Source organism: Hypanus sabinus, chromosome 6, assembly GCF_030144855.1.
Source record: "Hypanus sabinus isolate sHypSab1 chromosome 6, sHypSab1.hap1, whole genome shotgun sequence".
NCBI classification, from domain to species: domain Eukaryota; kingdom Metazoa; phylum Chordata; class Chondrichthyes; order Myliobatiformes; family Dasyatidae; genus Hypanus; species Hypanus sabinus.
Window position 1 is genome coordinate 41,838,855 of NC_082711.1, and position 23,540 is coordinate 41,862,394.

General features: G+C 37.7%; 1 protein-coding gene across 6 annotated transcripts in view; it reads right to left on the reverse strand.

Moving 5' to 3' along the window:
* Nucleotides 1-23,540, reverse strand: part of svila (supervillin a) — a 259,828-nt gene that overhangs the window by 78,712 nt on the left and 157,576 nt on the right. For 2 of the 6 annotated variants that reach the window (XM_059971988.1, XM_059971984.1), the window contains exons 9-15: nt 20,337-21,212; nt 19,779-19,949; nt 19,130-19,164; nt 18,406-18,467; nt 17,985-18,133; nt 3,003-3,252; nt 859-1,414 (exon numbers count right to left, since the gene is read on the reverse strand). In XM_059971988.1, the coding sequence (XP_059827971.1) occupies nt 859-1,414; nt 3,003-3,252; nt 17,985-18,133; nt 18,406-18,467; nt 19,130-19,164; nt 19,779-19,949; nt 20,337-21,212 (2,099 nt within the window). Of the gene's footprint in view, nt 1-858; nt 1,415-3,002; nt 3,253-12,191; nt 12,288-17,984; nt 18,134-18,405; nt 18,468-19,129; nt 19,165-19,778; nt 19,950-20,336; nt 21,213-23,540 lie in introns of all 6 variants that reach the window. The other 4 variants (XM_059971986.1, XM_059971987.1, XM_059971983.1 and 1 more) reach the window with 3 other exon arrangements.

Consider the following 23,540-nt stretch of genomic DNA (forward strand, 5'->3'; position numbering starts at 1 on the left):
GATATCAAGGCTTTGGAGAGGGTGTGGAAGAGCTTTACCAGGATGCTGGCTGGATTAGAGAGTTTGTGCTATAATGAGAGGTTGGGAAAACTTTACTTGTTCTCTGTGGAGTGGTGGAGACTGAGTGGAGATCTGATAAATGTTTATAAAGATTATGAGAGGTATAGATAGAGCAGACAGACATCACCTTTTCCACAGGCTTCAAATGTCTAATACCGGAGGGCATGCATTTAAGGTGAGAGAGGGCAATTTTAAAGACGGTAGAAACATTTATTATTTTTTTTATTATGCAGAGAGTGGTGGATACCTGGCATGCAATGCCTGGGCTGATGATACATCAGGGGCTTTTAATTGGTGTTTAGATGGCACATGAATATGAGGAAAATGGAGTGATGCAGACATTGAGTTTGAAACAACATTATGGGTCGAAGGGCCTGTTCCTGTGCTGTACTGTTTTATGTTCTATCTTCGTGCAACTGGTTTTAGTTTTAAACCCCAAATGCCAGTTACTTGCTGAAGTTCAGACTGCTTTAAAGTTTGCACTTGGAATATTTTTGGTGGTCATTAGTAACTTGACAATCAGCTTGAGTTATGCAGAAACAACCAGGAAGTACCATGGATTTCAAGTAGTTAAATCAAACAAAATGTAATTGTAACACAAATAAAACCAGAAAATTCCCAAGGCACAACGGTCAAGCAGCGTCTGTGGGGAGAGAATCTGTCATTTCAGTCATTGACCTGATGAGTTATCTTCTTTCTCCACAGGTGCTGAACGACAAGCTGAGTGTCATCACTGTTCTGTGTTTTTATTTCAGAAGGCCTGTTTCTGTGCTGTAATGTTCTATGTCTGGTTTTTACCTGTCATGGCTCCCTTGTTTTTAATGTGCTCATCAAAGCATTTTTCTGCAGGTTCCCAGGAGTCATTTAAGGTTTCTGATTTCATGGGATTGTTCCATTCAGTTGTCTGTAGCACAGGTTCTGCATCCAGCTGCTCTCCACCCTGTCTTTCGGGCGTCCCATAGTTACTACTCATGTTGCTCCCAGTGACTTTCTGAGGCAGACTATCTGTAAAGATATCGCCATATTTGCTTCTCTGTTGCAGCTCCTCTTGCTTTTCTTCATGTTTGTAGTCCTCTGCAACGCCTTCTTTGAATGCTCCACTGAGTCCGTATGCCTTTCCTTGCGACGAGAGCGTGAGTTCCGATGGAAATGCGCTTCTACATGAAATGTCTTGGGAAGAAAGAATGGATTTTGCTGCAGACAGATGGGTAGCATACAAACTGTCCTCAGCAGTGGAAGACTTTCCAAGGTGTAGGTCACCAGCACAGGTTGTGGAGACGGTAGCAGTCTGACTGGCCATTGTCTTTATCAGAGATTGTGACAAGGGTCCTGTCATTCCACTGCTATTTTGCACCTACAAGCAAAAAATGTTTAAAACACTTTTATGCTAATAAATGAAAATTACCACTATATCACGTGTTTTCAAAAGAAAATCTTCATGTTTTTAATCTAATCAGGACTAAGCACATAATAAAGCCTAGTATCACATAGTATATAAACATTATTGCTTATTACAGTGTAGGAAAATGCAACAGGTAATATAGCCACTTCTAGATAAACAGCAATGAAATAAAATTACCACACGGTCTGCTTTGGTGATGTTGAATGTGGAATAAATATTGGCATAAGTCCAGTGGAGCCTCCCCCCCCCCCAACCGAGCTCTTAGAATATCTTGTTACCTTTTACTGCCATTGAAGAAGGCAAGTGTCCACTATCTAGTAATGTGTCTAAGCACCTGCCCCAATTATGTAGACATTATCTGAAGTGAGACTTAAAACCATGAGCTTCTGGCATGAAGATAAGCCTGTTATCACAGAATAACGATTGGTATGATTGCTGCTGTTATTGCTCTATATATGCAAGACCATCAGGAATTCTGCTTGTCACTCAGCATGGCATGTCAGTTTAATATTACTATCCCAGAGGATAATTGTGGATTTACGCAAAGTGTACAACAATCCAATGAACACATCATTCCCATTTGTTCCTTAGCAGATGCAGTATATTATGATCACCCCATCTCTAATATGAAGCGAATAGCTGGAGGAAGAGCCTTTAAAAGGTAAACACTTTGAAACTATGACTTCTAAGAAGCATCACACTAACCTCCAGGAGATTAACTGATTTTACAACATGAGACTGTTTAACTCTAACCATTTGACTCAGGACAATGATAATTACTTGATTATAGCAGCAAGGTTAGTACATTAATTTTATTTTTCAATGCAGCATATCCTCCTTTGTTATGAAGAACCAGTTTTAGAATTTTAATCTAAGTGTGTAGAGGTATCTTGAAGTGCATATTTCTTACTATATGTTTAAACCATGACATCAAATGTATATACTTAAAGATTAAAAAACAATGCTATATTCCCACTATAATGCTGCAGTTTCATGTAAATCTACACTGACATCAAAGGAGATTAGCTATTACTGAAAAAGACCCAGCTATAAAAGCCCAAACTGAGAACTGTTGAAAATGTTATCTCTTTTTATTAGTTTTCATTTCTTCACTCCACCCTATTATGTTGAAGAGATTGTTCCTCAATTTTTGCAAATAGCACCATGTCCTGTAATAATATTTAGTTTCTACCTTTAGCACTGCCCAACACTGTAAAATGAAACAATTACATTAAAAAATCAAGACATTTTTCTTCCATCATAAGTTCAAAGGAAATATTTGCAAGTCACCTACCCCAGTATAAAGATACATCACTGCTATTAACATCTGTATTTCGCATTCTCAGCACAGACCTTTCAAAGACATCAGCAACAAATAAAATGCACCCATGATTCAGAAGTTGCTGTTCAGTTGCCTTTCCCAGTGAATTGAATCAAATTCATCCTCCTCCTAAATAACAGCTCTGACCTTCTGCATGGAAAGTGGCCCATGAGCTCAAGAACACTAGATGTCACTGTAATTTGTAAACACATACAGTACCTCTTCAACTTCACCCAGTGTAATTGGTTGAGTCTGATATCGGGCATTTGACCGTCTCTGTCTGGTATCACTTCTATTCCTTGGTACTTTTACTTTGATCACAGGCTGCGAAAGGCGATTGAAGAGGGCCATCTTTTCTGCCAGACTCAGTGTGGAGATGTCTGGCTCTTCATGCTGACCTTGTTCTGTCAATTCTTTGGCTTCGTTCCCCTTCTGCTCTCCCGCAGTATTCTGTGCTGATGCTTGTAGTCTAGGAAATATATTGGTTTGATATTTAGGTCATCATTTTTCTGTACACTCACATAGTCCTTGTCCTAAAAATGTCTCTAAAATTAGAATTTTACAACTCATCACTGTTATTTTAAAAAGGTCTTGTTTTATAAACATATCATTAAAGCCCAAGTATTCCCAACAAGTTTTTAAAAATATGTAAATACTAGATAATGGCCTGAATAATCCAAGTCATTAAAAAGTAATAGCTGAAAACACAAAAGTTGAAATTTATATAGGCTCTACAAGTAATACTAAATGAGATGCACTATCATATACAAGTGCTATACAATTTCGCACACCGGACACTCGCCACATCAATGTGTAACTAATAGATACGGTCAGAAGTTGCACAAGTTAAACTTTCAATGTCGGCTTGAAAACCTAGAGTGTAAAAAAACTAATTTAAAATAGATCTTAAAAAAGCTTCATTATTTAATGACTGAGTAAAAACAAAGTTTAATTACATTCCTGTATGTGTGAAATACTGTAATTCCTACTTAAAAATGCTTAAGCCACTTAAGGAGAAAGCAGCCATGCATTTCTTGTAAAAAATTCTACAATAGAGAATGCTGGGAAAACAGGTTCTGCTTTGGAATCATGGGAAATCTGCAATCAGAATGTACAACTCATTAAAGAAAGGGAAACGTAGGAACCAACGAGCTATGCTCAGGTCCACACACTTACTAGCAAATAGCACGGACTACTTGTAGAGGCATCTTAAGTAGGCAGTTAAACACCTACCATCAACAGACAATTAGAAATAAAATATTTATCCAAATGCACATTTGACTTGTACCATCAATTCCAATGTCAGGTGACTCACTAATGTGTAATAAAGATTCAACCTTGTACCATCCAATGTACAATTCACAGAAAATAGAAGAATAGAAGGCTTTTGGAACGCTGGCCTTTATAAATCAAAGCATTGAGTACAGAAGTTGGGATGTAATGTTAAAATTGTACAAGGCATTGGTAAGGCCAAATTTGGAATATTGTGTACAGTTCTGGTCACCGAATTATAGGAAAGATATCAATAAATTAGAGAGGGTGCAGAGAAGATTTACTAGGATGTTACCTGGGTTTCAGCACTTAAGTTACAGAGAAAGGTTGAACAAGTTAGGTCTCTATTCATTGGAGCGTAGAACGTTGAGGGGGGATTTGATTGAGGTATTTAAAATTTTGAGAGGGATAGATAGAGTTGACAGGAATAGGCTGTTTCCATTGAGAGTAGGGGAGATTCAAATGAGAGGACATGATTTGAGAGTTAGGGGGCAGAAGTTTAAGGGAAACACGAGGGGGTATTTCTTTACTCAGAGAGTGATAGCTGTGTGGAATGAGCTTCCTGTAGAAGTAGTAGAGGCCAGTTCAGTTGTGTCATTTAAGGTAAAATTGGATAGGTATATGGACAGGAAAGGAGTGGAGGGTTATGGGCTGAGTGCGGGTAGGTGGGACTAGGTGAAATTAAGAGCTCGGCACGGACTAGGAGGGCCGAGATGGCCTGTTTCCGTGCTGTGATTGTTATGTGGGCAATTATCAGTTTGTGGTGAATTCCTTAACCGGGCTTTTGATGAGGTGAATACAAGCAGACGGACGCTAAGCATGGCATCTTATCACTCAAGGCCAGGCTAGACCAAACCATCCTGTTGGACATGCATGGTGGCTGGCACGCTAAGAACAATAAATACTGACTAAAAATCTCTTTTACAATCCAAGCAACCTACTTCAGGGTGCCAAACGGTAAATCCAGTTAACCTTTCTGACTGATGTACAATTACTGAAACTCTACACTTTACCAAATCTAGACGTATCTCAGGGAAGGAACCCCACCTCCTACGTTAAAAAAAAATCAAAAATACTTTTTGCAGGATGGTCTATCTACCCAGAAACTGACAGCACACGATACAATTTACATTCTAGGATTACAAAGGCCTGGAAGGACATGCCTGGAGATCCAAGAGCAGGGATACACTAGCTATGGACTGTGTTTAGCACTGGTGTACCAGAGAAATGGAAGATTAAGGGGTGATTCCGATGGAGTTTTCAGCATGATAAAAAAATGTGATGGAATAATAAAGTGTTTCTAATAATTAGAGAATTTAGTATCTGCATGGCATAGCTTAAATGATGAAGATTAACCTTTAACTTCAGATAACAAGCACTTTATATGTAAAGGGTGGCTAAAATTATAACAAGTGATAGTGGTGCAGGTAGTCAGAGTTGATATACAGTATGTCTATTAACCAAATGTAGCAAGAGAAATGGATGAAGTCACAGATCACCATGGTCTCACTGAATGGTGAGATTGACTCTAGAGGAAATTCAGCAGATTAAGTTGAATGAGGCCACAAGACACTGGGGCAGAATTATGCCACTTGCCCCATTGAGTCAGCTCCGCCATCCCATCATGGCGGATTTATTATCCCTCTCAATCCCATTCTGCTGCCTTCTCCCCAATACGTTTGATGTCCTGACAAATCAAGAACCTGTCAATCTCTGCTTTAAATGCACTTAATTACTTGCCCTCCACAGCTGTCCGTGGCAATGAATTCACAGACTCTGGCTGAAGAAGCTCCTCCTCATCTGTGTTCTAAATAGACATCCCTCTATTCCGAGGCTGTCCTCTGGTCCTAAACTCACTCTCCATAGAAAACGTCCTCTCCAAGTCCATCTATCTAGTCTTTTCAATATTTGATTGGTTTCAATGAGATCCTCCCCACCCCCGCCCCATTCTTCTAAGCTCCTGCGAGTGCAGGTGCAGAGCCATCTCACAATCCTCATATTGTACATTAACCCTTTCAATTCCAGAATCATCCTCGTGAACCTCCTCTGAACCCACTCCAATGCCAGCACATCTTTTTTTAGATGAGGAGCTTAAAACTGCTCACAATATTCTAAGTGCGGTCTGACCAATACTTTATAAAGCCTCAGCATTACTACTAGCATGAAAAGAAGGGACCCCAACACCAACCCTGTGGAACACCACTCATCACTGGCAGCCAACCAGAACAGGCACCATTTATTCCCGTTCTTTGCCTCCTGCTAGTCAGCCAATCTTCTATCCAAGCTAATATCTTTCCTGTAATACCATGGACTCTAATCTTGTTAAGCAGCATCATATGCGGCACCTTGTCAAAGGCCTTCTGAAAATCCAAGTAAACAACATTCTCCAGCTCTCTTTCGTCTATCCTGCCTGTTATTTTTCCTGAAAGGATTCCAACAGATTTGTCAGGCAAGATTTCACCTTAAGAAAACCATGCTAGTTCCAAGTACCCCAAAACTTTATTCTTAATAATGGATTCCAACATCTTTGCAAACACTGAAGTCTGGCTAATGGCCTACAATTTCCTTTCTTCTGCCTTCCCGCCTTCTTAAAATAGCTAAATATACTGTTTGCCCTTAACACTTTTGCACAGTACGGTCTATCTAAAAAATAAACTTTGGTATTCTTTTTAATATTATTGGCTAGTTAACCTTCATACGCCATCTTTTCTATCCTTATGATATTTTTGTAGTTGCCTTCTTTTAGTTTTTAAAAAGCTTCCCAATCCTCTAACTTACCACTAATTTTTGCTCTATTTTATGCCCTCTCTTTTGCTTTTACGCTGTATTTGACTTCCCTTTTCAGCAATATTGCCTCATCCTCCCTTCAGAATACTTCTTTATCTTTGGGATATAGTCTTGCGTATTTGAGCTTACAACAGACATTGAGCAGGAGGAGATTTCAATGGTTCTTCCATCAGTGTGTCAAGCAGGCTACTGACAGTGAAATAATAGTCTGGGACCCTCCATGTATTGATAATCATTGATACCATGTCAGGTAAGATAATTTGTCATACAATTTCACTGTAATCTTAAAAATGTGCAGTAGAAGATCAGAACACTACCAATTATAAATATTAAGTTTCAATTACTGATGATCTTTAAGTTCAGGTACTCCTGTTTAGAAGAATGTTAACCATTCCCTTTCCATACCACAATAAGAACATCATTGTTAAGGCCTGAGCATAACATGTAATGTAGATGGAATCTCAAAGATTGTAGCTATAAAAAGAAATTGCACACGGATGGCCAAACACTGAAAATTTAAGAATACATTGTAACTGTATTTAACTTTCCCATCTCAGGAAGTTATTGATTGACATATGTGCATGATATCTTTTTAGTTCATAAGAGCTGGAGCAATTCATTAATCATGAATTAGTCATGCTCAAGTAAAAATACAATGTTATATTTTTAAAAAGCATCTTAACTAAATGAGCAAGGCAATTAAATATTTCAAGGAAACTCAAGCCAAGACACTAGGATCGAGACATTATCTGGATAACAGGAATGAAGTATTTCTGTTTACATTCATTACCTGTTCATTGACATTCAAATGTTCAAGTTATTCAAGAGCTTAGAACCACCTTAGTTGCAGTTCTAACAGTATATTTTGATTTAACACATGATTAATAAGTTTTCAGATATATACGATTGTCCCTTATGGGTGGATTTGGAGAAAATCTCAGCGAAGGGGTATTCTTTGGTCTCTTTATTGGGAGCTCCTCTTCCTTTTTTGCTTTCTAAGATTGGTAGTCGAGATTTTAATCCTATTACTAAATGTACATTAAGAATTTGGTTTCATTTTTGTAGATCCTTTGACTTTAATAATTTTGTACTTTCTAGTAAAATCCATCGTTATTTTTTTTTAAACCTTCAATTTTTGATCAGACCTTTTCAATTTGGAAAACCAAAGGAATAGTAACTTTTTTAGATTTGTTCACAGGCAATTGTCTAATGTCTTTCACTCAGTTAGTGGATAAATATGACCAATGTACACTTTTTTAGATATTTACAAATTAGGATTTTTTTTAATGTAGCTTACTTTCAGATTTTCCTTCGGCTTATTCACCCAATATTAGTGATACTCTTTTTCAGGTCAAACCATTTCAGAAAGGACTGATAGTAATAATTTATAAATGGTTATTGAATTTGCCTATGTTATCTAATGATAAAATTAAAGCTGTGTGGGAATTGGAGTTTCGAAAGTCACTTTCAGATAATCAATGGGATAAAATTTTTTATTTGGTAAATACTTTTTTTATTTGTGCCCATCATTCCTTGATACACTTCAAGGTAGTGCATTGGGTGCATATGTCAAAAGGACAAATAGTTCATATTTTTTCTAATATTAATCCTGTTTGTGATAGATGTAATATTGAGGTGGCTACTTTAACACATATGTTCTGGTCTTGTATCAAAAGTTAGATAATTTTTGGAAAGAAGTCTTTAAAACTTTATCAAAAGTTTTGATTTTGGATCTACAACCGAATTTACTTACAGCAATTTTTGGCATCATTCCATCGGAAGCAGGAGATAATCCTGTTTCCGCTCAACGGATGACAGCTTTTACAACTGTATTGGCTAGGAGAGCCATTTTGCTTAAATGGAAGGATTCTAATCCACCTACTGCTCTTTATTAGTTTACTTCCATTTTGTTCTGTTTAAGTTTAGAGAAAATAAGTCGTTGGACATTTGATACATCCTCTAAATTTGAGGAAACCTGGCAACCCTTTATTCATTATTTTCATATGCTTTGACTTATGGCCCTTCCAGTAACCTCCTCGAAATGTTGGATTTGATCAGAAAGTTTTTCCTTTTATTTCTTGCTTTCACTCTCAGTTTGAGCTGCCCAGTTCTTCCTTTTTTTTTGCTTTTTTTTTTGTTTTGGGGTTTTTTGTGTACATTTCAATTATAAAAGTTTCTTTATCTTTTTTTCTTGTTTTTTATTGATAAGAGGAGAATCAATTACCTTTTTCTTTACTATATACTATTAGATTATTATGTATGATCTTGATAATGTTTATTTTTCCTTTTATTTGAACTGTTATTGATATAGATATCTGAGATTATTCTCCTCTTGTTTATATATATGTACTCTTTTATTTAACTAATAAAAGATTGATAAAGATTAATAAGTTATCAAACTTAGTAGGATAAATAACAATATCAGTCTAAAATTTTGTTTGATCTACTCAGTATCTGAAATTCAACAAATTCAGTAATGAAATACAATTTATTTTTCAGACCAATCATATACATAGTTTGTAATATACTGTATATTGATAAATGGTGCTGTTAATTTCTTTGTCAATAATTTATTTATAGTTTACTTCATAATTTACATTTAATATTTTACATCCAACCAAGATACCTTGTCAAAACAGGTTACAAATACTGAATTTCACATCCCCCTAAATGAATCACTGTTAGATATATCCCAATAAACTGCTGCAGTGTCACAATATTAACAAATTTTTTGAGTTCTATTATTTGATCAGGTCTTGAAGCTTTTGAAAAGTTCTTAGTCAATGGGATGCAATGTTCCACCTGGGCCAGTAGATGAACTAGAATTCAGCTTAGTAGAATGAATAGGTATCAGGTCACCTGGGAAGAGGGGGGAAAAATAACAATCTGCTCTCTATGGGGTGCTCTGACAACACAAAACTTTTTTTTTAAAAACAAGACATTCCTGGTATATTCCAAAAAGCCACAATTTTATTTTGAAAGATTCAAAAAAACAGAAGCAGTCCTATATTACTTAAATGAAGAGGCTCACTAACAGGCTGGGAAAGCTAATGAAACACATGTTCTTTTCTTTAGTGGAAGTTATTGTTTAATATAAACTGGAGAGCACGTCTCCATGAAACGCTGGTGTAAGAAAGTTACAACCTCTCAGCTTATCAGGCTCTTGGACAACAGGGGATAACTGCACTCATCTATTGAGATGATCCCACAACCAGTGATCTCACTTTAAGAACTCCTTCACATCCTCGTTATTTATTTCTATTTTCATCTACACAGTTTGTTATCTTCTATTCTCTACTTGATCTTTTATTGATCATGTTATAGTTACTATTCTCTAGATTTGCTACACATGCCCACAGAAAAAAAATCTCAGACTTGTATATGGTGACATATATGTACTGTGATAATAAATTTTACTTTGAACTTTGAGATATAGTTAATGATTTTATCCTTAGTTTTGAACACATCCTAATCAACTTGCAAGAGCTCTTTTTACTCTTCTTAAGTCAAACCAGATGAATTATTATGAAGAAATTATTTTCCTTAAGTTCAATAACACCACATGAACACACAAATTTTGAAAGGTTAACAATTAAGTAATGATTGTAGGGTAGCTCAACTTAATCAGCATTAAATCTGCCTATAACTGGTTCTGAAAAGAACTTGTATTTACATAGCACCGAGTTTTATTTATTTTATTTAGAGATAAAGTGCGGAACAGGCCTTTTCGGCACAACAAGCTGTACTGCTCAGAAACCTCCTATTTAATATGAACCTAATCCCAGGACAATTTACAATGACCAAATCAACCTCATAACTGGTACATAACAATATATCCTAAGGTGCTTCACTGGGGTTTTTATAGGTTAAATGTGACTTTAAGCAGACAAAGACACAATAAAATTAGAACAGGTGACCAAAATTTTTATCAAAAATGGGTTTTAAAGAGCATTTTAAAATAGTAATCTTTCATTTTAGTTCTTTGGGCCTAGCTAGTTGCATAGAATTAGCTTCTATGCAAAGGGCACATTCTGTAAAGTGGGGCTTCACACAACTTTGCCATGGAAACATGGAATGTAAACTTCATTCATGGTGGTTTAGCTTATGATTTGGGGTCGGGGCGGGGGGAGGATAGTTGTAAACAAAAAATGTCGAGGTACTCCTGGCTGGAACATTTTGTCCCCCATTTCTCTTGGAATTGACAGTTCTAGGAAGAAAGGTAAATCCTCATGCACAAGTCAAAATAATCAGCTGTTGATAAAGCTAACTTTAATTAGACTCTTCAGGTCACTATCTCTCATGCAGTCACATGTAGTTTCCAACAGAGGGTGCCAGATAGCAACCAGGATCTTGTTTGATGCACGTCTTAACTTCATACGGCACTCTGGTGAGATTCTCCTCCTCCTTCCTCTTACCCTTGGTGTTGCTCCTCTCACCTTCTAACTCAGGGCACTGAGCCAAAGAGAGTAGGGGCCAATTGCTGTCCTGGCTGCAAGATCTTAACGCAACACAGTCCAGGAGCTGTAACTGACAACTGCTCTTTTTTGACCCATATCTATTTGGTAGTGTGGAATAACTGAGAAATAACTATGGTTGATTTCCATATCTAATTGATGCTTGTTGCATGTTTTATCGCAAAATACTGATGGTTACAACTTAAGTTGGGAAATGAACTTTATCAATTGTAAACTGAATCTGATGAATTACCAGAAATTTACACCTAGATGAACAACTTTGAATATCAGTGTTCAGTGACCTTAAAGGACAATGGCGTGTGCCAAAGGCGCTCATCGTTTCAATGAGTTTGGTTCTCAGTAAGGGTGTGCAGTTGGTAGCTACTTCATCTCCGCTGCAACAGGAGAAGAAAGCAGGAATGGGAGTCTGAAATTCCGCTCAAAAGTAGCACTGCAACAACCTGAGAAATGTTTAGAGTAAACAAGCAATGTTGAGAACTATGGGGGGTGGGGGAAAAGAGAGAAAAAAAGAAAAATCAAAATGCTCTCATTCTGTGATTTAGAGTTGTCAGCCTACTACATAAAACCTTTATTAATTTCAGGACATACCAGCCATAAAATTAATCAGGATTATCTACATGCACATATTTAAAATGTTACAGAACTTAATTTTTTTTCATATAATGACATTTTTAGTTCATTCAAGCTTGGTTAAAACAAATTTGATTAGAAGTTTTTAAAGCTACTGATATACAAATTAACAAATACTGTTAGGATGAAAAGACACAGATATAGTTTGGTAAGAATGCAACATAATGCTTATAGAACAAGACAAACAACAATATTTTAACTGGAATTGCTATCCATTTAACTGGACATGCAAATTGCAAAGTACCTGATTGGCTGTGAATTGGAGTTTACTACAGTGGGGCTAGTGGTTCTCGCCATGACTGTGTGGACAGTCACCGTAGGAGAGACAGGGGTGGGTTTGCTAGAGACAGGGGAGAAAAATGAACAGCAATGCATGTAGGACAGAAGAGAACTCAGCAAAGAAGCAAATTTTTTTTTTTACAAAGTTTGTAACAAATAGAAAGACAAACGACAGCAGGAAAAGGTTAGCTACCTCTCTCACCTTGAGCCATGTACTCTAAATATTATGATAATTAAACCAGAAGATAAATCCTTGAAATCAAAGAATTAGTACAGCACAGGATGCCACCATTTGGTCCATTAATAGAGATTTGATCGTCCCCTAAAGAATTAACCTCAAATTTCACTGCTCTTGCTCCACAGCATTTATTCTCAAATGTCTACCAGTTCCTTTTGAAAGCATCCATGGATTTAGTTTCTGTAAATACCAACCACTAACAATTGTGATGAAAACATTAACATTTTGCCTAAAATTTAAAATCAAAGTCCTGGTCCCTGAACCACTCATCAACGGGAACGACTAATGAAAACGCTGGGCTGCACGGCAGTGTAGTGGCTAGTGTAACGTGTTACAGTGCCAGCAAACGAAAGATTGTGGTTCAATTCCTGCTGCTTTCTGTAAGGATTTTGTACAATCTCCCATGACGGGGTGGTCTGGTTTCCTCCCACGTTCCGAGGCAGGTTAGGGTTAGTCATTTGTGGACATGCTATGTTGGTAGTAGAAGCATAGCAACACTTACGGGGGTGCCCGCAGGATGTCTTCATGCTGTGTTGGTCGTTGACACAAATGAGAAATCTCACTGTATGTTTCGATGTACGTGTGACAAATAAAGGTGATCTTTAAAATCTTTCTATTTACTCTATTTAAACATCATGATCTTATTTATCACATCTCCTCTTAATGACATTTGCTCCAAGCAGAATAACCCCAGTTTCTTCAGTCTAACCTTATACATGAAATCCAACCCCCATCCCTAAAAACTTACTAGTAAGTAATTTCTGCACTGTGCCCACGACTTTCAAGGTTTTCTGAAAAATGGCAGCTGCAATTGGATGTAACTCACCAGTAATAGCCTACCCAGTGTTTTGTGAAGAGCCATCAAATGTGCTTACTTATGATCTTTAGGATCCTAAACTCTTTTGTAACTACTGCCTTAATAGGGCCTTCCCCTATCAAGAATTTAAGGGCAGAGTATATTGATGATTATATTGTTGCTGCTTCCAGCACTTGTACAAAACTTAACAATTTAATTATTTTTGCTACCAATTTCCATCCTGCTCTCACTTTCACATGGTCCAAGGCTGACACTTCCATTCATTCACCCTGCTATCTCCACCTCAGGAGATATTTTGGTGGCCAACACATGAGAATCCCACTACAATTCCTTCTGTACAACACACAGAAAATGCTGGTGGAACACAGCAGGCCAGGCAACATCTATAAGGAGAAGCGCTGTCGATGTTTCGGGCCGAGACCCTTCGTCAGAACTAACTGAAAAGAGAAATACTAAGAGATTTCAGTTAGTCCTGACGAAGGGTCTCGGCCCGAAACATCGACTGTACTTCTTCCTATAGATGCTGCCTGGCCTGCTGTGTTACACCAGCATTTTGTGTGTGTTGCTTGAATTTGCAGCATCTGCAGATTTCCTTGTGTTTACAATTCCTTCCATACTACTTTTGTAAGGAATACGTTTTATTCTAATAGTTTCTCCTGATCTATTGCATCAATGACAGTTTCTTTGTGTTTTTGAGATATTTTCCTTTCTCCTTAATCATGGTTCCTTCTCTGCCATAGTCGATATGTCTCTCAAATACAAAGCCCTTTACATCCCGATTTCCTGCTCTTACTCTGAAGCATATATTTGCTTGTCATTACTGTTCCCCAACCCACTCTGATCTCTGTCTTTGGCCTTCTGTAGTTCCACCACAGCAGCTCACCCATAGTTGACGCAGACTCTCTACGGAATCCAACAAACTCAAGTCATTAGCCTTTCCTATATGTTTTACAATTGGCTGGTTTTAATATACGGTCACTGCCCTGCAAAATCAGCTCAGCTTTTACCCCCATTTCCACCCCCCACTGATGCTAGCTCATCAGCAGAGTATTTTCAGCATCTTCTGCTTTTTTTAGGTTAAATATTTTAGTTTAAGATGTCACAAACTGGTTAGTTCTGTATCTCACAGTATCTCTATATCTTTTTTTTGCTTACCCTTCTATACTGCCCTTACTCCTATTGTGCATACCTTTTACAAATCAGTTATAGTAACCAGCATTCACTTTTCTCTGTCAGGCACTTTGTCACTTTTCTCAGGAAACCAAAAGTGTTAGTGTCGCCTCTAGAATCTTGGTTTTCATCTTACCAAAGACACTCTCTTTGTTTGCTTCAGCCCTCTCGATGCACTCCTTTGTTCACTTGTCTATTTGTAATGAGGTGTCACTGATCTGAAACTTCAACTCTTGTTCCTTTTCTTTACAGAATCTGCCTGAGCCGCTAAGTATTTGCATTATTTGCAGTTAATGCTAAAGTAGAGCTGTGGTTTATCATTAGAATATCAGAATCAAAATCAGGTTTAATATCACTGACATATGTGGTGAAATTTATTGTTTTTTTGCAGCAAGACATAAAACATAGTGCAAAAAGAGAGCAAAGATACTGAGGTAACATTCCTGGGTTGGTCTCTAGGAATAGTTAGAGGGTGTTACTGAAATGGTGATTTAAATTTAAGGGTGACTTCAATGGAGCTGGCAAGGTTCAGAACACAACAAGTTGAAGATTTTGGAAGATGAAATAATGTGTAAATAGTCACGGTCTGCTTCTGCTGGGTCATGAGCTAAGCAATCATTACATGATTGCAGGTTGGTCCACTCAGCATCCAGGTAACTACTAATTCAGACACTTACAAGATCACTCAAATGAGGCCTTTGAACAAAATAGCAAGAAATCCAAGTTCACATACTGGGATGGGGGAATAGAATGATAGAGCTATTTCTTGTAAAGACAGCAAAGGATGAAAGACTGGTAAGGAAAGATACCTTCATATTGTATTTGTTCTAAGCATGAACATTGTTCAAAGTTAAGGGTCGTGACCTGAAGCTTCAGTTGTCCCTTTACCTCCATAGAGGCTGCTGACCTACAGAGTTTCTCCAGCAGATTGCTTGTGGCTTCAGATTCCAGCACCTGCAGTCTCTTGGGTCTCACTGAATATGACCTATTTCACTAGATATTCTAACCAATTTTTGCACAGGTATAGGAACGTAAGAATATAAAAAATAGGAAAAGGAGAAGACCGTCTGGCCTGGTGAGTCTGCTCCATCGTTCAGGATTATGGCTAATCTGGTTTTTACTCAGCTTCACCTACCTGTCTTTTCTGTATAACTCTTAATTCCAATGCCATTCAAAACTCTATCTAACTGTGTCTTAAAGTATATTTAATGAGGCAGTCTCTACAGCTTCTCTGGGAAAAAGCAGTTTCTCCTCATTTCTGTCCTAAATATATTTATTCTCCCTAATCTTGAGGCTATGTCCCCTAGTTCTAGTCTCATTTACCAATAGAAACAACTTTCCTGCCTCTATCTTTATCTATCCCTTTCATTATTTTATATATTCCTATGAGCTTCCCTCTCATTCTTCCGAATTCCACCGAGTATAGTCCCAGGCAATTCAATCTCTCCACATAGTTGAATTCCCTCACCTCCAGAATCAACCCTGTGAACCTCCTCTGCACCACCTCCAAATCCTTCCTCAAGTAAGGAGGCCAGGAATGCAAGTGGTATTCCAGGTGTGGCCTCAGCAGCTCCCGTACAGTTGCAACACAACCTCCCTCCTCTTAAATTTAATCTCTACAGGAATAAAGGCCAATACTTAATTATTGCACCTGCAAAGCAAATTTTTGAGATTACACCATGACATAGGAGCAGAATTAGTCCACTCGGTCCATCGAGTCTGCTCCTCCATTTGATGATGGCTGATCCATTTCCTCCTCAACACCATTCTCCTGCCTTCTCCCTGATTCATGCACAAACGCTCCAAAAAACCCTCTGGACAATAGCCTGCTGTTGACTTTCAACATTTAAATAATAATCTAATCTATTTTCCTTCCAAAGTGGATGACCTCACATTTACCAACATTGTACTTCACCTACCAGAGCCTTGTTCACTCACTTAACCCATCTGTATCTCTCTGCAATTTGCTTTTACACTCAATTTACTGCCATGGGCAAACTTAGATATGCTGCACTCGGTCCCCTAACTCCAAATTGTTAATGTATATCTTTGGATGCAGGCCAAATGTAGGCAGACGGGACTATTCTAGTTGGCATGAATGAGTTGGGCCCAAAGGCCTGCTTCCACACTCTGCAACTCCATGACACGATATGGGAGGGCTCTGGATTTCTGCAACACTGGACAGTTTCTGCAGGAGGTGGAGGGTGTACAAACTGAACAGGCTGCAGCACAACCAAAAAAGTCTAACATCCTATAAAGGCTGTCGGGGAAAGCCTAAACTAATTTGGCAGGAGCATGGGACACAAAGTCGATGTACAGTTGATAGGGGCTGAAAGATATCATCAACTACAGAACTCAGTCAGTTCAGTGGGCAGAGCTACAGGAAATATCATTCACATGGGAGGAATGCAAGGGTAAATTGCATTTAGTTTATTCCAAGGAGTCTAACTAGTAGTTTTGACTAGGACATGGCAAAAAGATTTTCCTACTCCTGATTGAAAGTGAACATTCCAATTTATATAAAGTGAGGGCATAGGGGTAGAAGTTTAGATAGCAGCAAAAAAACATTTTTTCTCCCACTTAGGAGGCAGTTGTAAAGTCACAGAACACTACAGCATAGAAACAGGCCCTTCAGCCCATCTAGTCCATGTTCCCCTCTCTAACACAGTCTCACTCACACCATGGCCATTCCATTAAAACCTAACTTCCTTCTGTTGGCCCTTACCAAATGCCTAATAATCTGACCTCTCCAAGGCAACTGTGGCATGCAGGATGTACTCTGGACTGCAACGAGAGCAAAGGTGGTGGAGAACTATTCCAACAGAAATGAAATGGTGTTTTTCACTTGGGATAAGTGTAGGTGGGTACGTGGTGGCCAGCATGGATCCGGTATGTTGAAGTGCCTTTTCCCACACTGCATGACCACAAGTGTATGAGTGGGGTGGGGTGACAGAACCACGATAGGGACTTGGTCAGAGGGACATTGATCTCTCGTCTGTCAGCATCAAAATTCTTGCACTTCAATCAATCTTTTCAAGTCTGAATAATGAAAAAGGGTTAAACAGCAGCTTACAATAAAGGATCTTGGGTGGCAACATGCTCATCCACAGACTTAAACTCTTATAATATCTGATTGCATTACTCCATTCCACCATTTAAATTTTCCATGGAAAGGCAAATGAGCATAAAAAATGAATGGCTTATATTTTTTAAAAATTGTTTTCAAAGTTTCCGCACATAACAAAAATCCAACTCGACATACTGGCTGTAAATATACTTCAATAAAACCACTTTGAAAATTCTCCTAACAATGGGGAAGTCACACATGGCCTTTTGATTTGTAATTACCTGACATTCCTAATTATTACCATGACATGCCAATTTTATAAGCAGTAAGTTCTAGTTATTGTTTCAGAAGAGAACAAAAAGCTGATTTCATTTAAACTGTATTTCAACCTTTAATCATCCACTAAGAGAGTGAAAAGGCTACCTGCATGTTATCAAATTACAAGTTTATATCAGGTTAAATGTACCTGGATGCAATGACTACTTCTTCGGTTGTGACAGGCTGCGTACGAGAGCGATCTTGCATGCGACGCAGTCGTCGCTCCACAGCTGAATTCCTGGACCGAGGTTTGGAAGCCAGAGATGTTTCCATTGCTTTTGTTGCTCTTTCCATTTCCTGTCACCAAAAGTTATACTTCTCATCAACAAGCTTTAAAATTCACCAGAGAGGCACTAAATTCAAAAAATGTCATGAAGCAATGTAATAACTTAGTTTAAAATACAAAATGAGTATTCATTTGGAGCTTTAATGGGAGTTATGGAATACAAAAATACTTTACAATTCACCCACCACAAGTTGGACAAAACCAGATGTTACTGCCATATCAAATGAGGTCAGAGAAGTTTCTTCTCAGTATTATACATTACCAATAAAAACAAATTACATACACGGAAAAGTGATCTCTTTGCAGACACACTCATTTTTGCTCGTTCATCTAATTTTTCTTCATCTATTGCAAAAAAAAGATAAATTGTCTTAGTGCATGGAGTGAAAAAATATAAAACCTTAAAACTGTTCACTGTAGAGAAGAAGGAAAAAGAATTACTCTTAAAATGAACAGGCAAAGACACATAACAAATTGATTTTTTAAAAATCTATTAAAATCATAAAAAGCAATCACACTATTTATCAAAATATAGAGTCATCATTTTCAGCATTAGATTACCAACCAACACAATTAATTAATTTTTATTTAAATCCAGTCATTTCTAGACTTCAGTATAATGCAGGGGCCCCCAACCTTTTTTATGCCATGGACCAATCCCATGAAGCAAGTGGCCCGTGGACAGCAGGATGGGAACCCCTGGTGTAATGCTTACATTACTATACACTATGGATACAGAATTGTAGAAACTGGATTAGAAATCTCTCCTTCAAAAGCAACTGGTTAAAAATGTTTGGCAACAATGTTTCAAATCCTCATAAAATTAATGACTTACTATTATTTCTAAGTTTATGGCAATTGGAAATAATCTGACAGTTTTATCTCGGAAACAAGCACTTGGAGATACATAATGCATAATTTAAACACACTGCTCAATATGCATGTACATATCCGAATGAAAAGAGCCTATTAGCATGCTAGCGATAAGAACAAGAAACAATACTTACCTTCAGTAGCTTCCATTTGTGCAATATGCCCTGGCCTACAAAGGAAAGGTTGACAAATTACTTGGATAAAAGTGGAGTCAAAATTCTGCTTTAATCAATCTCAGATACATCAACACAGATAGCATGACAGAAAATTCTAAAATGCAGTCATCAGTTTGTGTTTGAATAACTTACATTAAATACAAGTTAGGATTGATTTCTATTACACAATTTGTACAGAAGATATTTATAAATTACATCTTTGCTGGTATGTACAGTTAACTGACAATTTCATATTGCATCCAATTAGTTATCAACACATTCATTAATAAAAAGGCTCATAATTTTCCACTCTGAAAAAGTAAATATATATTTGATAATTGATTGAATAATTTTAGTTTTGCGGTTTTAGCAGATTGGAAAATGGTCAAAAATTTAGTCCAGTCTTTGCAATGCAAGAATAGATCAAGTAGTGTACAGTTATACTTAATATCCCTGCACAATACTCTTGCTTCCTTGTCGTTATATACACAAACAAAAATAGCCTCATGGGACTGCACTGCGAGGCTAAATTGTCTCTGGAAAAAAAAAGCACATGAAGAGAAATAACGGGTATCTGGAGATAAAATCCAAAATATTCAGAAGAATTTATATGCACACACCAGCCTACCTAGCTGTCTCTTGCCGCTCTGTTGTAGTTATAGGCTGTGTTCTAAACCTCTCTGAGGTCTTCCTATTCTCACCAAAGGTAATGTAACGCCTTGGCCTACGATGGGCCTTCTCCATTTCAGTAGGGGCGGCCAAATCAAGGCCCGATGTCATTAAGTCAACATTAGCTGCACTTTAAGTATAGGAAGGGAAATGCATGGGAGACAAAGAGAGACAGAGCAAGCAAAAGAAAGCAACCAAGGGAAAAGGAAGAGAAAAAAAGGAAAATTATAAAAGAGCCCCACAGTGATATTCCCTCAAGTAATAACATCACACCTCATGCTTAAACCATGCATGGTAGTTCACAAACTTAGCAACTACACAGCATCATATCTTGCACAGGCCAGCAACAAGCAAAGTGCAATATTAACATTTTGGACGACAACTTTCTGCAAAAACAAAATGGCCACAAGCTAAAGCTTAAGTGTGTCTTGCAAGTTCAAATTCTAAACTGGCATCAGTGCAAATACACAAGTGTAGAGCAAAAAAAAATAAAATCAGCATTCAAAGTACCACCTACAGGTCCTGACTTCTGCTGGCTTTGGCCGTCTCCAGAAAGGCACTTCGAAGTTTGGCAACCGACACCCTCGTGTCAACCGTACCAGCATCTCCATTGGCACTGGCACTCTGAAGTCCTATGCTGTTTGGAACTTCTATATGCTGCTCTGTCAAATGATGTTTCTCAATGGACAGCTTCCTGGATGGGGCTTTTCCTGCTTCAATATCTGTATGAGAATTCACCCCAGCCTTTTTCTGAATGTACAAGGATTTCTCACTTCTCTGATTAGCATCAATAGGTTTATTCCAGTCTATCGCAGATGGTGCCAGAGGACAAGATTCTGGTCCGTCAGATTTTTCTGGCACAATACTGATGGCTTTGTGAAAAATTGGCTTCTGGATGTTTGCCTTTTCATCTTTTCTTCCCATATATGTTTGTGAATGTACAACTCTCGTGCCACTGACAGTATCTTCAAGAACCTTTTCATGCTTGCGAATCTGAGAAGGTAATATTGCTTTATAGCTTTTCAGCAAGTCCCTGGTGCCAGCACACCCATCCATGATTGGTTCAGAACTCTGGACAGATCTTCCAGGTTCCGTGATATCTGCTGCGTCAGCTTTTGATGAAAAGTTAATGCTGCTTGGTACAAGATGACCAACTTTGCTGGTTTTGTACTTTGTTGTCATTATGTTGGCACAGTCTACAGGATTGGTTGGCTGAAGTAGCGCCTGGTGAGCTGTCATCGGCTTACTAACTGTATGAATGGTTGGAGATTCCGACACGAGGGAGATATAATGCATAGGCGTTTGCTGAGTTCTTCCTTGAAAGATGCCTTTCACTATTTCGGGGCTGCTCCGAATCCCTTCCTCTTTCAACATTCTTTCTCTAACTTTTACTCTTGAGAAAAAAGGAGGAAACCACTCATTTACAATAAAATGAACAGTCCTTCTATTTATTATACTTGCCCCTTCATAGCAAAGGGCTCCCGCACCGCTTAACGTAAATAGCAAAAAGGTCAGATTGAACCATTTCCTTTAGGAAAGAAAAAGAAGTGTATCAATTTATTTTATATGCTTGTTGATGGAGCAGGGAGGCATAGGAGCCACTGTAAACAAAGATGACATCTAAACCCCACATTCTTGCACTCCATGCAAATCCTGGTGAATGGATAGGTGATGGCAAACTTAGCGAGGGAATGTTTATACACCACAACAGAAAAAGGATGGACACAGGATATAGTGGAAATCAGTACTCCATGTTCCGTCTACAGGTATTTAAAAATAATTCTTTATTCTTTATTGAAAGCCGCTTGAATAGCCAAAAACACTTTTCATTCTCCTATTCTGGGTATGGACCAAACTAGCTCAATATTTGAGCGGGATTTTGGAGGGTAAAAATGAACAAGTGTGCATTTTTAGAATGTCGATTTGTTGCAGTGCCAATTTTATTAAGGTATGGAAGACATGTAGAAAACTATTAGCAATAGTGTCTTTCAGCTACTGTACACCCCATCCCTAAATAAATACATGAAGCTCTGCATATGTCATCTATGTTTTCTGATTTATAGGCTTGATCATACCCATTTGGTACACATTTTATTCTCTAACAGTGTGTACTTTGTTGCTGTTAGACAAATAAAAATATATTACATAAACTATTTCACATTTTTTCCCATAGCTTTAATAGATCAACGAAGGCATATCCATTATAAATGGATTATTAGTTGGGTTATAATTGACCCAATTTATAATCCAAAAATCCTCCATCAGAGAACTAAACATCAATTCTTAACGTTATGTATTACACAGAAATAAAACAGCTGATCTCTCTTTTGTTTTACAGAGAGGGATTGTAACAGGAATGGCAGGTTGTGAAAAAGAGGGGTGAAACTGATTTTACCCACAAACCAGTGAGATATTTAGTTTACTGCACTGTCATCTATCATTCACACTTCTAATAACAACTTTTCAATAACATGCAACACATCTACCAATATAACACAATATTCTTTCCAGTTTTGCCCAAGTTTTCATGAATTAATTTCAGAGTCTTTTATTTCTTTTTGAAGACTGGAAAGAACTATATTTTGATTTTAAAAAAATCATACCTGACGGGGAAAAAAAATGTTGAAACAAAGAATCCAAATGTGAAATATGACAAGTAATCTTCCTTCAAAATTGAAGATTGCTCTCAAAAGCAAAATTCACTTTAAACATTGCTCTTTCAAACTCTGAGGCTGCATTTATCATTTTGTAATTGATAATTTATAACTGTTCCATACATTTGCTACTCTGATTCTATCTGCTGTTTCCTGTGAAAACGAATTGTTGATCCCATTACCATGGCTACTCTAATCACTAGACCTTGAAGTTTCTGGTTTCCAGTTAAGTAACATTGTGTTCATATGAAAGTCAAGGCTTTTAAACATATCACTTTAAGCAATCCATAACAGAAATAGGTAGTGGTCCTGTCACATTTGTGGATGTGGAAAACAGGTACTTGATATCAGCTTACTTCCCAGGTGCGAGATAAAACAAGGGTCTCTACACCAGAGGCAAGGCTATCTTTCCCCACAAATCCTTTCATGATAAACATTAAGATCAAGCAGCCATAGTGACCATGTATTTTAGCAAAATGATGTTAATCATAAACCTATAGATAATTAAATAGAACTTTAATTATCTCTCAAATCTCCTCAAAATTAAGGAGAAAGTATAATTATTTGAATACTGTATATATCCTTGGTTACTTTTCCAAATTTCGATCGATTTTGGAACGAAATTGGGAAGCTTACACTGTACAGAGACTGACATCAATTTAAACCTCATTCATCTCCCCCCTCCTTTTCTTTGCATCATACACACTCCACCTGGTTCTTGGGCATCAAGGCCATTCATACAAGGGCAAATTTAGCTTTAATTCAATTAAAGGGCTCTGCACAAAGGTGAGGTGATCCAACTGAGGCTCCATGTACAACCTTCCACATTCATATACCCTGGCAAAGCACCTGTGCAGAATGACAAATGAAAGGCAAGGACTGAAGATTAACTGTTCAAAAAAAAAGACACGATTCAACAGGGCAATACTTGTTCTTGATTCACGGAAAACTAAGTAGGAAAGGGGTGCTGATAATATATCATTTGGGGAAACTGCTTAATGCCCTTTATAATTGAGCTTTCTCCCAGAATGCTCCACACTACGCTTTTATGAAACACATGGTAGGAT